General features: G+C 42.8%; 1 protein-coding gene across 1 annotated transcript; it reads right to left on the bottom strand.

Moving 5' to 3' along the window:
• Nucleotides 1–12,496: 12,496 nt before the first annotated feature.
• On the bottom strand, nucleotides 12,497–15,765 carry psmc3 (proteasome 26S subunit, ATPase 3). The gene is made up of 2 exons (XM_034187603.1): nucleotides 14,757–15,765; nucleotides 12,497–12,928 (listed from the first exon to the last, which is right to left on the bottom strand). The coding sequence occupies exons 1-2, from the start codon at nucleotides 15,699–15,701 to the stop codon at nucleotides 12,590–12,592; spliced, it is 1,284 nt and encodes a 427-aa protein (XP_034043494.1). The 5' UTR covers nucleotides 15,702–15,765; the 3' UTR covers nucleotides 12,497–12,589.
• Between the last annotated feature and the right edge of the window lie 522 nt (nucleotides 15,766–16,287).

The raw sequence follows: 16,287 nt of genomic DNA on the forward strand, positions 1-16,287 counted from the left end.
GTTGTTGTTACGGGGTGTACACACACCCACACTTGACTGTCTTTGCTCTTCGCCAGCAGTACCAGATCCGACAGTCGGGGACGGTGATCACCTGGGAATTCGGGACTTGGCGGCTCCAGTATTCACCAGGTTCGGTGGCGGCGGAAATCGTGTGGTTCCGGCTCTTCTCGGGACAGACGTCTTCTATCCTCGAGCCTGCCCATACGTCACCATTGTGGATTGACTGTTATCAGATACTGAGATTGTTTGTATATTCGTTGTGCACCTTCACAACATTAAATTGTTACTTTTTGGCTCATCTATTGACCATTCATTTGCGCCCCCTGTTGTGGTTTCCATGTCACTACACTTTCACAACAGAGCACAGAACATTCTAAGAAAAATGAATGTACTGTTTAAATGTAAGACAATCATGTTGCTTGTAATGATTCTGTTCTCACTAAAAAAACAAAACAAAAGAAATAACAAAAAAGCATACTGTTTCAGCATTCTGGCAAAACAATTTTCTTCGGGATTAATAAAGTTATTCTTATGTGTAATTTATGCCTGATGTCGTGATGATATGTGTTGGAAATGACGAAACAAATGGATTCTGTTTTGTCTGTTAAAATATTTAATTCCTGTTATAAAGAGTGGACATACAAGAATTTTCCTCCTTCTGTTCCTTTATGTGCATGATCCATGGCCATGGTTGTAAACAAGGAAGTACTGTACTGACATGAAAGAGAGTTCCCATGGGATAAAAAAGCTTTTCAACCTACCATCCCTGCTTCTCAAGACCAGGCACCTACGTGGCTCTACTCTTCTATTTTACTCTTCCTTTTTAGATATTTAGATACCTTAGTATACTGGCATAGTTCCACCTTAGAATTGGAATATAATATATAAGATATACCTTACTGAATTTTCATGAATAAAGTCATGCGCTCATATGATGAACACATCAGCCAGCTCTGCGTGTCCAGCTGTCCAGCGCACGGCATGCCGAAGGACAATGTGTCATGTGGACTATCACTCACTTGGTGGATGTGAGACTTGGCTCACTGCCCAACATGATCAAATGGATATGTTCACATGGGGCAGCTGGCTGATGGTGTTCAGTGGGCACTAAGGCACTGGTGACCACGTTGCAAAGGTGATATGTGTTTTTATTTATTATCATGTGAGGAGAGACCGCTGATACATGCGCGCTGCGGTGGTGTGTTGAGAGGTGATGGTCTGCATGGCATGATATGTGTTCACCAGATCTGCGTAGCGATGACAGCGATGAGCATGCAGTCAAGTGCAGCTTTGACTGCATGATCATCACCATGCGCTAAGCATGATCTTTTGTTTTTATTTTCCCCATGTCATCATATGGACACACTCATACACCACTATGCCCTGCACATAAGTGGTTGGAGCACATGTGACATATGTGTTGCCCAGCTTTGGTCCAGCTGGCAGCTCAGCTGGAGTGGCGCAAACAAGCTGAGGAACACATTCATTGGCCATGGGTCATGATCAGCTCCCTCTCTGCTTGATTTCAAATGACATCTAACCCATGATTACATGTCAACCATGGTCCCCTGACAAACACATAACTGTAGTGGGTGTGTGCCTGTGTGATCATGTCAATATGGACATCACATCATCGACAAGCAACACGCCCATATACATGGGCTCACGACTCCAGGCTGTGGGGCAATTGAGCTGCCCATGCTGATCTTTCTGTGACTGCCACTCAGGCAGTCATATGATGGATGGACCGTGTGGATGTTACGATCGCATGTCACGTGACGTGCCTGTCCAGTCAGATGGCACAGTGGCGCTGTGACATGCAGCTGGGCTGGGTTTTTATTTTTATTTCTGTTGTGGTAGTGTGGGATTGCTGCTGGCCAGTGAATCCACCTCCAGCAGGACATGCCGGATATACCATGGTGTTCCACAGCTGTCAGCTGTTCCATCATGGACATGACAGCCATCCAGCTGTGCACGCTATGCTGACAGCGATCGCACTGCACTGCAGCCACCGTTTGAGCCTTCGCAACCTCAGCTGTACCTCAACTATAGGCTCGTGGTGGGGGTGGGGGGTGGGGGACATACTCACGCCATTTGTGTTGCCCATTAATGGCACACTTGCGGACACTTAGAAAATGCAGGGCCATTCACACAGCCAGCTCGAAAGTGGTTGCCTGCTCTCTACTTTCGTGCTATTGCAATGAAAATGGCTTGAAAGAAATTAATGTTCACATTTCTGCTGCCTGAGCCAATGTTACTTTAAACACTGAACCTCTTCATTTCTCTTTGCAATTTAATTTCTGAAGGTAAAGAATTACAAAGGTATGTACCTTTTTTTAATTTAACCTTTATTTAACAAGGTTACTCCCACTGAGATCGAGACCTCTTTTGGAAGGGAGACTTGGACAATTATAAAGTTTCCAATTCACCTAACCTGCATGTCTTTAAATACCGGAGCACCCGGAGGAAACCCACGCGAATACGGGGAAAACATGCAAACTCCACATGGAAAGGCCAGAGGTGGGAATCAAACCCATGACCTTCTTGATGTGAGGCAACAGTGCTAACTCCTAAGACACTGTGCTGCTGGAACCACAACTGTGCTACCTTGCACTGAGAGGGATGATTGGCCAAATGTTCTTCTGCAGCTTCGAATTTTACAGTTTTGATTGGTTGTTCTTCTTGTCATTGTCCTACAGATTTCTATCTTTTTAAAGATCTAAGGCATCACTTTTGTGGTGCCAGTCCATTTACGCACTTAAACACAACTTTCAGAAAGGAGAATTTTATAAAGTTAGAAAAAGTCAAGAAATTGTATTACTCAATGATTTTGCAATGGTGCCATTTTATGGCTTCTGGTGTCAAATTTTCAAAGATTGTTAATAAAAAAAACAGGCCTAGTGGCTGAGTACCCCCCCAAGGGTGCACTGGCTATATACTCCACAGTGGTGCATATTGCACAGATGCGCAGTTTGCACCACGAGAATGGACTTTCAACCAATCAGAAGACTTTTAGAATTCAACCCGGGAAGAGCAGAGGCAGCCATATTGCATTTTGGGATGGTGTGGGCAGTGGACAGAATTGGTGTTCTGTCAAGCTACTTGTCAAATGGGTTTTGTTAGATTTGGCAATGTTTTGAGAGTTTCAGTCAGGTTTCAGAATTCATCATAGTACAGAAACAGCATTAGTGAAGGTTACAAATGATCTTCTTATGGCTTCAGACAGTGGACTCATCTCTGTGCTCGTCCTGTTAGACCTCAGTGCAGTCTTTGATACTGTTGACCATAAAATTTTATTACAGAGATTAGAGCATGCCATAGGTATTAAAGGCACTGTGATGCAGTGGTTTGAATCATATTTATCTAATAGATTACAATTTGTTCATGTAAATGGGGAGTCTTCTTCACGGACTAAGGTTAATTATGGAGTTCCACAAGGTTCTGTGCTAGGACCAATTTTATCCACTTTATACATGCTTCCCTTAGGCAGTGTTATTAGAAAGCATTGCTTAAATTTTCATTGTTACGCAGATGATACCCAGCTTTATCTATCCATGAAGCCAGAGGACACACACCAATTAGTTAAACTGCAGGAATGTCTTTCAGACATAAAGACATGGATGACTTCTAATTTCCTGCTTTTAAATTCAGATAAAACTGAAGTTATTGTACATGGCCCCACAATTCTTAGAAACATGGTGTCTAACCAGATCCTTACTCTGGATGGCATTACCCTGACTTCCAGTAATACTGTGAGAAATCTTGGAGTCATTTTTGATCAGGATATGTCCTTCAATGCGCATATTAAGCAAATATGTAGGACTGCTTTTTTGCATTTGTGCAATATCTCTAAAATTAGAAAGGTCTTGTCTCAGAGTGATGCTGAAAAGCTAATTCATGCATTTATTTCTTCTAGGCTGGACTATTGTAATTCATTATTATCAGGTTGTCCTAAAAGTTCCCTGAAAAGCCTTCAGTTAATTCAAAATGCTGCAGCTAGAGTACTGATGGGGACTAGAAGGAGAGAGCATATTTCACCCATATTGACTTCTCTTCATTGGCTCCCTGTTAATTCCAGAATAGAATTTAAAATTATTCTTCTTACTTATAAGGTTTTGAATAATCAGGTCCCATCTTATCTTAGGGACCTCATAGTACCATATCACCCCAATAGAGAGCTTCGCTGTCAGACTGCAGGCTTACTTGTAGTTCCTAGTGTTTTTAAGAGTAGAATGGGAGGCAGAGCCTTCAGTTTTCAGGCTCCTCTCCTCTGGACCCAGCTCCCAATTCAGATCAGGGAGACAGACACCCTCTCTACTTTTAAGATTAAGCTTAAAACTTTCCTTTTTGCTAAAGCTTATAGTTAGGGCTGGATCAGGTGACCTTGAACCATCCCTTAGTTATGCTGCTATAGACTTAGACTGCTGGGGGGTTCCCATGATGCACCCAGTGTTTCTTTTTATTCACCTCTTTTTGCTCTGTATGCACCATTCTGCTTTTAATCATTAGTGATTGATCTCTGCTCTCTTCCACAGCATGTCTTTTTCCTGATTCTCTCCCCTCAGTCCCAGCAGAAGACTGCCCCTCCCTGAGCCTGGTTCTGCTGGAGGTTCCTTCCTGTTAAAAGGGAGTTTTTCCTTCCCACTGTCGCCAAGTGCTTGCTCATAGGGGGTCTTTTTGACCGTTGGGGTTTTTCTGTAATTACTGTATGGCTTTTGCCTTACAATATAAAGCGCCTTGGGGCAACTGTTTGTTGTGATTTGGCGCTATATAAATAAAATTGATTTGATTTGATTTGATTTTGATACAAAAATGGTCCAATGTATTTATACTGATTAAATAGAATATAATAGAGCCTTTATTGTCATTGTACATGCCTATATATATATATATATATATATATATATACAATGAAATTTTTAAATTGATTGACTTTTTGTTTAGGAATTCCTGTTGGCACATAATTATGATTCTGTTTGAAGGAGAGCCTCTGTAGGCATCATATTGTGGTCTGGTAAACCTGTTAAATTATATGTTTTTGACACTTTGTCAGGTTTGTAAAGATAACGTCTATGAGTTTTGCTTACCTTAGAGATTCTGGTTGGCTTTTTAATTATTAGATGCAGTTTATGTTTGGATATAACTGTTTTAAGTTTTTGTTTAGAGTTTTTGTCCAGCCAGTTTATATTAAATCTCCAACTACAATGTTTTCCGATCTATGATTTAGTCCTTTAAGCAAATCATCAAAATTTTGATAGAATGTTACATTGTGTTGCCTCACAGCAAGAAGGTCGTGGGTTCAATTCTTGTGGCCTTTCTATGTGGAGTTTGCATGTTCTCCCTGTGTTTGCGTGGGTTTCCTCTGGGTGCTCTGGTTTCCTCCCACATCCAAAGACGTGGGTTAGGTGGATTGGAATCTTTAAAATTGTCCTTAAGTGTATGTGTGTGGGTGTGTCTGTGTTTGTTTGTCTGTTTGTGGCCCTGCGATAGACTGGCGTCCTGTCCTGGGTGTGCCCCGCCTATGACTGCTGGGATAGGCTCCAGCCCCCCGCGACCCTTAATTGGACTAAGCAGTAGAAGATGAATGAATGAATGAATGTTACATTGTGTTTAGGTGGATTATGCAAGATAATTATGTTAAAATTCATTTCAACTAACAGAACCACATTTCAAAATTAGACATTCTAATCCATAAGTATCCAAGTTAACCTGAGTGCATTTTAGAATGTACTTTATGTAATTTAATGCTCCGCCTCCTTTCGGTCATGGTTGTTGGAGGGTGTCTGGACAGCCAGGTTTCATTCAAGACCAAAACGTCCAAGTTGGAGCAATCTCGGGTGACACGGTTGCTTAGTGGTTAGCACTATGGTGCCTCATAGAAAGAACGTCATGGGATCGCTTCCCGTCCTTTCTGTGTGGAGTTTGCATGTTCTCCTTGTGTCTGCTTGGGTTTCCTCCAGGCACTCAGGTTTCCTCCCACAATCGAAACCAAGTTTATTTAGGGTCTGCTGCTTTCTCTGCCTCTGACCAAGGCAGCGTCTCTACATCTGGAGTTGGTCGGGCGCTGGACTGTGGCAGCCCACTGCTCCTAGTGGTTGGATTGTGTCTAACTGTAATTAGGATGGATTAAATGCAGCGGACAAATTTCGTTGTATGTATATGTATGTACAATGACAATAAAGGCTCTATTCTGTTCCATTAGCAGATGCTGAATTTGATCTACTTTGTAGGTTCAAAAGACCACCAGTAACACCCTTCAGTTTTTTTCTTTGAGTCCCAAATCACCTTTAAATGGACTGCATTTATATGGCGCTTTTCCATCTGCATCAGACGCTCAAAGCGCTTTGCTGCTGTCATGCAAGGCACCCACTACACACCAGGAGCAAGTAGGGGACCTTGCCCAAGGGCCCTTAATGATTTTCCGGTCAGGCTGGGATTTGAACCGATGATCCTCTGGTCTCAAGCCCGACGCTTAACCACTAGACCATCCACCTCTACCTTAGCATGGTTTACTGAAAATGTTTCACACCTTTTTACTGGACACCTACTCAGTTGTGGGCCATTTTTTGTTGAATCTGTCCTGTTGCAGAGGGGGGTGTGATGATACAGGTCAAAAGGGTTGGATTACAATTGTTTTCCGAGGAGATACTAAGGTGTAATAATACGGCTTCTTTCAGTGATTTAGTCCAGCTGAGGAACTAGTTTGGAGCAGTCACTCACCTGCCAGAATCCATGTGGACTCCAGCAATGCAGTGTTCTAAACCAATTACATTTGTTCCGCAAATATGATTGGTTAATTGTGTGAGTTTTCAGACCAGAAAATATCGAGTAGACAATGGCAAAATATTTGACTGTTTCACATTTGGTGTATGACTCTGCGCTCTGACCACGTTGCTACGCAGGTGTCAATAATGGCGCTGTCAGCTGAGAGCGACAGACACTAGTGCAGCGACGACAATGCTGAAATGCGTGGATTTAACTGGATTGTTTGATGGATTTACCGTGGATTTAACTCAATGCAGCTGACAAGATGGAGAAATCTGTGGGTCTGCTCACAGAATTTCCTGTTTGGCATAAAGACACTGTTGCTCCAGTAAACTTTGATGAGCCGACCACACCCTTTCACAACGATTCGCCGACTGAATTACTTGAAGAAAAATAAACTATGGAAACAGTGGAATTGGATTCGAATGGGAATAACCCTGTTGTGTCTGATGATTTGTGGACGTTCATGCTGGATTATGATCGCAAATATCTGTTTTACCAGCTCTGCTAACACATCACCGTAAAACTCAATTTGCGACTGTAAAATCCAGCATGAACGTTTGCAAATCATCCAGGATTGACCTGGATATCACCACTTAGTAATAGTATGAATAATAAAAAGTATAAAACATATCTTTAATTTTTTCCTTTGGTGTGTTGTTGTTTGATCTTGTTACCTCCAAAGAGATAGTGATCTTTCTGCCAAAATACTGCATAGATGATTGAGTATCCATGTCCAAAACAGTTACGTTTGGAAATATCCAGTATATATTGTAACTTAGAATCTGGAAAAGTGCTATATGGCTCATTTGATATGAAACATTGACTAAGAGGGACATGGAGAAGCCATAAACAAAGCAGAAACCAAAAATAATTACCGTAGTCTTTTTGTCTCCATGTTGCTGTTGTGAAATACAGGGCAATTGTGCAGTTGTGCATACCTGGAAGACTGCTGGACAAAGTGTAAGTACCCACAGACAAAGAAGCCATGTGCAGCCATATCCTCCATGGACTCCCTGGATGCAGATGGATCCTCCAAGGTTTGGAGAGACTAACCACCTGGGCTCGGATGCGCTTTAAGCCAGAAAAATCCAGGTCGCTGGTTCTGAAGAGAGGGAAGGTGATTGACTGGTTCCACTTCTCTCTAGGAGGTACCCGTATACCATCAGTCACAGAGAAACCTGTGAAGAGCCTTGGAAAAACCTTCGACTGCTCCCTAAAGGATGCCGCCTCCATTAGGGCAACCAGTGAACAACTGGAGAGTTGGCTGACAACAGTTGACAAGTCAGGTCTTCCGGGCAAATTCAAGGTGTGGTTATACCAGCATGGCATCCTGCCTAGAATACTGTGGCCACTGCTCATATACGAGTTTCCCATCTCTACTGTGGAAGGGTTTGAGAGGAGGATCAGCAGCCACCTGCGATGTTGGTTGGGCTTACCTTGAAGCCTGAGCAGCATCGCCCTCTACGGTAATAAGACCAAGCTGACACTCCCTATCAACAGCCTTACTGAGGAGTTTAGGGTTACCAGAGCAAGGGAGGTGCTCCAATACAGGGAATCCAAGGATCTGAAAGTATCCCAAGCAGGCATTGAGGTGATGACTGGCAGAAAGTGGAAGGCACAGGAGGCTGTGGACCAGGCAGAAGCACGGCTGCGTCACAAAGAACTTGTGGAATCTGCGGCAATTGGCCGGGCAGGCCTGGGAACCATTCCAACAATCCACTACAACAAACTTGAGGGCAAGGAAAGGCAGGACCTGGTTCAACGCGACGGACTGGCAGTTAAGGGTGGACCTGGGGAAACAGCTTTGTTTCCCTGAAAACATCATGGAAACCAGCCTTAGACCAGACATTGTCCTGTTCTCAGAGTCATCCAAGCAGGTCATTATGTTGGAGCTTACAGTGCCCTGGGAGGAGAGAATGGAGGAAGCCAGTGAGAGGAAGAGGGAGAAGTATGCTGAGCTGGTGGAGGAGTGTCGCAGACGGGGGTGGCGTGCAAGGTGCCTTCCCGTCGAAGTTGGAGGAAGGGGCTTTGCAGGAAAGTCACTCTGCAAGGCCTACAGCCTCCTGGGCATCACCGGAGCACGCAAGAGAAAGGCCATCACTGCAGCATCCGAGGCTGCAGAGAGAGCCTCACGGTGGCTGTGGATCAGGAGGGACAAGCAGTGGGCGATGGCTTCTTGGACACAGTGGCCTCCATCATTTGTAAATGGAAGAAGTTCGGATCCACCAGGACTCTTCTTAGGGTTGGTCGCCCGTCTAAACTGAGCAACAGAGAACGGCCTTAGTCAGGGAGGTGACCAAGAACCAGATGGTCAATCTGTCAGAGCTCCAGCATTCCTCTGTGGAGAGAGGAGAACCTTCCAGAAGGACAGCCATCTTTTCAGTAATCCCCCAATCAGGCCTGCAAGGTAGAGTGGCCAGACAGATGCCACTTCTTAGTAAAAGGCACATGGCAGCCCACCTGCAGTTTGCCAAAAGGCAGTTGAAGGACTTTCAGACCATAAGAAACAAGATTCTTTGGTCTGATGAGACAAAGATTGAAGTCTTTGGTATGAATGCCAGGCGTCATGTTTGGAGCAAACCAGGCACCATCCCTGCAGTGAAGCATGGTGATGGCAGCATCATGCTATGGGGATGTTTTTCAGCAGCAAGAACTGGGAGACTAGTCAGGATTGAGTGAATGATGAATGCAGCAATGTACAGAGACATCCTGGATGAAAACCTGCGCCAGAGCGTTCTTGACCTCAGACTGGGCCGATGATTCTTCTTTCAGCAGGACAACAACCCTAAGTACACATCCAAGATATCAAAGGAGTGGCTTCAAGACAACTCTGTGAATGTCCTTGAGTGGTCCAGCCAGAGCCCAGACCTGAATCCAATTGAATCTGAAAATAACTGTGCAGTGACGCTCTCCATCCAACCTGATGGAGCTTGAGAGGTGCTGCAAAGAGGAATGGCCAAACTGCCCAAAGATAGGTGCGGCAAGCTTGTGGCATCATATTCAAAAAGATTTAAGGCTGTAATTGCTGCCAAAGGTGCATCAACAAAGTATTGAGCAAAGAGTGTGAATACTTATGTACAAGTGCTTTCTTAGTTTTTTTTTATTATGATGATTTTTAATAAATTTGGGGAAAAAAAACTTTTTTCATGTTGTCATTATGGGGTGTTCTGAGTAGAATTTTGAGGGAATAAATGATTTACTCCATTTTGGAATAAGGCTGTAACATAAAATGTGGAAAAGGTGAAGTGCTGTGAATACTTTCCGGATGCAGCGTATGCTTGAGTCCAAAATTGCTTCAAACAGTGTGGATGTAGTCATCTATTCCAACTAAATCCCTTCAGCTTCTACAATGTTTTCATTCGCGGTGGCCACAGCAGCTCTGAGGAGGATCTGCATATTGATTTGGCACAGGTTTTACTGACACAAATCCATATTATATGGAGAATGGGCAGGTTTTGAGTTTGAATTGGAACCTTCCCAGTCCAGTCTCACGTTTTTTGTTTTTTTCGTGCCCCCATCACAAAAAGCGCCCGATTTTTGTGACATGTTTTTTTGTTTTTTTATTATTATGCTATTTATAATCTTAGCCCTCTTCTAACTCTAACCATAACCAGCGTTAGTGTCTACCCTCCCCTAACCCTAACCATAGCTCTCCCAGCCCTACCCATCATCCCACATTTCGTGCCCTGTCACAAAATAAATTTGTTTCCCTGTCACAAAAAGCGCCCCATTTTTGGACCCCCTGGCACAAATCCATCGATTAATGTACTTTTTGTAACTAGAAACAAGTGCACCGAGCCGCTTGGCCACCATATTGCAGATTTGCAGATTTCTGCAATAACCACCACCACTTTATATGTGGTACAAGTTTAAATGGTTTAACTATACTGTAAACTAATTACCTGCCTGATTATATCAGGAAATGTTTTGAAGTTCCAAACCAACATTTCTACCGAGAAACAGGTCAGCCCAGCAATATCACTTTGCGATACAGCATGCACTTTATTGTGTTGCATGCACTAGGCATTTTCTTAGCAGCAAACTTGCTTTAGTTTTGTTTTTTATTCTCCTGCTGTAAATCCTTGAACCAGGCACTGATGCAAAGATGCAAACAATCTGAAATGAAATTGATCTGTGATGCATAATTTTCAGACTGGTTTCTTTCATAGTATCTTTAACTGTAGTTTCCCCCACAACATTTTTCAAGTTTAAATACACTTTCACATGGTGCTGCTTTCTCTACTTTTCAAGATCTCAAAATTAAATATTTATTCAGGGGTGTCACCTCAATGCCTACGATGGTTGGCTAAAAAACCCTTAGGACATCATGTGGCCACATTAGTTTCCTTGGTGGGGGAGAAATGCCTTTAAACTTTATTCAGTGCTGTCTTCAGAACTTTTGTTGACAGGAGGACAGGGCTGCCAGGGAACTTAGAAGTGGTGGTGATGAGTCCTCTCTGGACCAGCTAATTTCACTCACAGGTTTTGGTCCTGTCCTGTTTTGGAAGTCTGTCTTTGTCTCATTCTCAGCCATCACATCCACCATCTGACCCTAACCCTTAGCTGCACTTTGTGGTTGTATTATTTGGTGTCCTTCCATCCCATTTTGCTCATCATGTTTTTCAGTTTGCGAGGCGGATTATTTTGATGCACTGGAAGAGTTCTCATCCTGTCTCCTACCCACAGAATAAAAGATGGACCATCCTTCATGAAACTAGAGAAAAATAAGCATTCCCTCCATGGCTCTTGCAGTTTTTTAAAATATGTTGACATCCCTTCCTGGGGAATGTTGGGTCACTCTGACTACAGCCCCCACCAGCTGAAAGCCCCACTAACCTTACCCTGCATTTCCTGGCTGAGTTCCCCCTTTTTGTTGGTATTTTTTCCATCTCAGCAGCTTATGCACAATGTGTGTGCAGCACATTACTGCTTGGAACATTGGGAGTTTTTTTCTTCTCTTTCTCTGTTATTGTTGGAGTCCAATCACTGAATTTTTACCAGCACCCACCTCACGTTTTTCATTGTTCTCTGTCCTGTGTGTTATGTTACAATGTGAGGGGATGAATATTTCTATTTGTTTAAAAACCTTCAATAAATCATACATTAAAAAAAGTTGCCACCCCAAGTTGGGGGGGGAAATCACATTACAGTTTGAAGTAACTTGGTGACAAGTTTCAATTGTATGGTCATTCAAGTGAACATCAAAAAGTTCTTTTTTTTTTTTTTTTACTTTTCATTCAAAAAATTAATAAAAGGTGTTAGAAAGTAACCCATTATACTTTCTCCCATTTTTAGTGCTACTTGTTTTTCCTCACACTGCATGTTAGCCCTTGTAAGAAAACAAGCAATTTTGTTGAAAACAATTGTCAGTACACAGACTAATTTAAGATCACTTACTCTGGATAAGAATGTATGAACATTAAAATGTATAGCACATGTACATGCAACTACTTCACCTACAACAGCATTGCAAATTCTCTAGTACACGAACTGCAGGAACTCTGAAATAAGGGATTAAGATATTCTTCATAATCCTTTGACTTGACTCAAATATAGCCCAGAAGCTTTGGGTTCATTCACTGGCTTTCCAACTACTTGCATATTTTTCCTTCACCAGATTTTAATTTATAAGAGCTGTTCCAGTACTCTGCAACACCATGAACAGTGAGAGGTATTTTCAGGGTCAGTCCTCATCATAGACTGTATATATACAAAAAGGAACAAACAACACAGATCGCATTTTATTGCCTTTTATTACCAGTCAGTTATCACCTCTAACAACAACAGTCTACATACTCAAACACAGACACAGGCAGTGTCCTCAAGCGTAGTACTGCAGGTTGGCCTTCTTTTTGGCCTGGACCTCCAGGATTCCCTCCATGTAATCCTCGTGGTTCAGCTCTGTAGCCCCACGGCGCAGTGCGATCATGCCCGCCTCCACACACACAGCTTTGCATTGAGCTCCGTTGAAGTCATCAGTGCAGCGAGCCAACTCCTCGTAGTTGACATCAGGGCTGACGTTCATCTTACGGGAGTGAATCTGCATGATACGTGCTCTGGCTTCTTCGTTTGGCATGGGGAACTCAATCTTCCTGTCGAGACGGCCTGAACGGAGCAGCGCCGGGTCTAAGATGTCCACTCTGTTGGTAGCAGCAATCACCTGAAACAAAATAATAAAAAAGACTACTGTAGCTAATTCAAATGTCTCATGCTAAGATCCACTGTGATAATATAAATCAATGTTCCCTGTCATTACACTTAAATTAGAAGAAAGGTTAGTTTTTCAATTTTACATGGAGAATGGGCAGGGGTGGACTTGAACTGGGAACCTTCTGCACTGGAAATAAGCGCATGTGGATTAAAAACAATTTTATTGATTCATGCCTTTAATTTTGCTACTGTCAAATCAATTCAAAATTAAGTAATCACAATGTGCTCATTATGTACAGTGCCTTGCAAAAGTATTTAGCCCCTTGGTATTTCACGCATTTTAATTTGTTTATGGCGTTTCAAATACAAAAAGTAAATCAGGCTTCTCAATATAAAAATTTCTAAAATTATCTTCCTTAGACTCAAACTGAAAGTAAATCTCTACAACTGGATATAAAAGAATTAAAAATATAAAAGCCAAGATGATGGGTTGCATAAGTAATCAGCCCCTTTAGTATAATACCTGTAAATAATCAGTTTAATTGCCAGTTTTCTTCAGACAAGTCAGGGGATGGATACATGAACATTTCCAAGTCACTGAATGTCTTGAACTTTATTTACATCATGTTCATGTATCCATGTATTTTATCTGAAGATCATATATGCCACTAGTCTACCATCAATCATAAAAATTGCAAACATAAATTTGCGGAGAATGAGAATCTCACTGTTGCCCCCCTAAACATTAACCAAATCACCTCAAAATTCACAATTGTTATGATTTTCTAGAATGTGACATTTTTAAAGTGGGACATAGAAATCTATGACAAAGGGAGAAAATGATGCACCCTAATATATCTAATACTAGCTAAGTTACCTGTTATGGGTAATAGAGAAGAATTTTAGCCATGTCATTGTATATTTCATGTCACTTTAGTTAAGGTGTAGGAAGTTGCACTGCACTGTGTGAATGTTGTCATCATTAATTTTGATAGAGCAATTTGAGACATTCATGAGACTCAAGTGAATGATGCTAAAAGGTGATAGCATGTCATATATCACTGCAATGGTCTAGCATGCCATGCACAGCAGGTACATTTTAATTGAAAAAACGCACACCACATGCGAGTTCAGGTGCATGTTTTTTCAATTGGCCCATTCGTATTGTAATTAAAGTGCACTAGCCACCTGCTACTACGTAGTAAGTAAAGTGTGATGCTTGCTACCTGACCTGAGTACCGCGTGAACTGCAAAAATAAGGGCTCCAGTGAGCCCTTAATATATAAGGCTGACCGTGTGTGTGTGCTTGCGCACTTGTGCATTCAACCTAAAGGCCCCAGTGACCTCCCCCTTGGTGCCCCCAGTGACCATAGCAAGTTTGGTGTCGATTGCTTAATTACTGTGGCTGTGCATAGCAAACAAACATGCACACATAAACGCGCAGGGTCAGCGATATATATTAGCTATAATGCGTGCGCGTGCACACACACACACACACACACACACACACACACACACACACACACACACACACAAGGTATCCAAGTACAAAAAATAATCCTTTGAACTGGTGAAATACAGTAGCATATCAATGGCCACTTCAAATTACAAAAAAATGGCACTGTCCACATACTAATATACTTGACTGTATTTGCTCACACACCACACTGAATTAGTCATCTGATGTGGCCCCCAGGGCCTTGTGTTTGTTATAGGTTGTCTGAACTATTCTACTAATCAGTTATTGAGTGAATTATAGAGTTGGTTAATCTGTGTTGGTCATTCGTTATAGGTTAATCTGTGTTGGTCATTCGTTATAATTGGGGCAGCAGCATTACCTTGACCTGCATGTTGGGTTGAAATCCATCCAACTGGTTGAGCAGCTCCAGCATGGTTCTCTGCACCTCTCTGTCACCCGCCTTCTCACTGTCAAACCTTTTTGTTCCAATGGCATCCAGCTCGTCGATGAAGATGATAGATGGCGCTTTCTCTTTGGCCAGTGCAAAAGCGTCCCTCACCAACTTGGCACCATCTCCAATGAACATCTGGACCAACTGTGGACCAGCCAGCTTCAGGAAGGTGGCTTTGGTCTGAGCCGCACATGCCCTGGCTAAGAGCGTCTTCCCAGTCCCGGGAGGGCCATACATAAGCACTCCTTTAGGCGGCTGGATGCCAAGGTTTTCAAACTTCTCCTTGTGGTTCATGGGTAGGACTATGGCCTCTACCAGCTCCTGGATCTGCTTGTCCAGTCCACCTATGTCACTGTACTGCTCAGTGGGACGTTCGTCCACCTCCATGGCCTTGACTCTGGAGTCATACTCAGTGGGTAAGGTCTCCAGGATCAGGTAAGAATCTTTGTTGACACCTACCAGGTCTCCGGGCTTCAGCTTCTCAGCATCCACCAAACCGATCACCGGCAGGAAATAGGTCTGACGTGTGGAAGTCTTTATGACGGCGCACTTCCCTTTCCTCTGGGAGTCCAGGTCCACATTGGCCCCGTCTTCTTCCTGGTCATTGGGATCCACGTCCAACAGCTCGATGACATTAGACACCAGGTAGGGCAGGGTTTTGTTCACTTTGATCTTCTCCGTGTTTTCTTTGATTTTATCCTTCATAGCCTGCAGTTCGTGGGTCACCCTCAGCACCTCGCTCTTCATAATCTTTATTTCGCTGTCCAACAGCCGAGTCCGCTGCCCTATCTCCTCCGTGGACATTTTTAACACTTCTTCCCCGATTCCATCCTCCACTTCGTCCCAGACTGATTTGTCACTCAGCGACGCCATCTTTGTTCTACGGAGTTCTTCTTCGTCTTCGTCTTCTTCTTCTATGGCGTTTAACGGCAGTCGGCATCCTTACGCTTACATTGCTGCCACCTGCTGCACCAGTCCGTTATAGCAATACTAAATCCTCTCGATGAATCCAGCATGTTTCAAGTATTTAAAAAGCCATCGTTTCCCCTTCCCACTTGACCTTATGTCTAAAATATTTCATACAGAAACTTGTTTCAGGCCTATTCTTCTAAATTCTGAGAGAAGCTCTTGCCTTTCTCTGGAATATTTATTACAGTACATGAGAACATTACTGCACTGTCTATGGCAAAAATTGTCCATCCTGGTGTTTTCCTAGAAGGACGAGGGCACTGTTCAAGATAGTGACTTCATCCTTTCTTTTCCACCCTCTTCTTCTACATTTTTTACTGAATCTCACTTTACTTGCAATTGAAAATTAATGTCTACCCTTAGTCTCCTGCTCCCAGCATTTTTGCCATTTTAAGTTAATTTCCCTCTATTGCAATACACTAGAAATCAGGAAAAAAAATTGTGGCAGTCAGTAACGGTTACTTTTTTAGACCAAGCAGAGGGAAAAAAA

The sequence above is a fragment of the Thalassophryne amazonica genome, chromosome 2 (genome assembly GCF_902500255.1).
Source record: "Thalassophryne amazonica chromosome 2, fThaAma1.1, whole genome shotgun sequence".
Classification (NCBI taxonomy): domain Eukaryota; kingdom Metazoa; phylum Chordata; class Actinopteri; order Batrachoidiformes; family Batrachoididae; genus Thalassophryne; species Thalassophryne amazonica.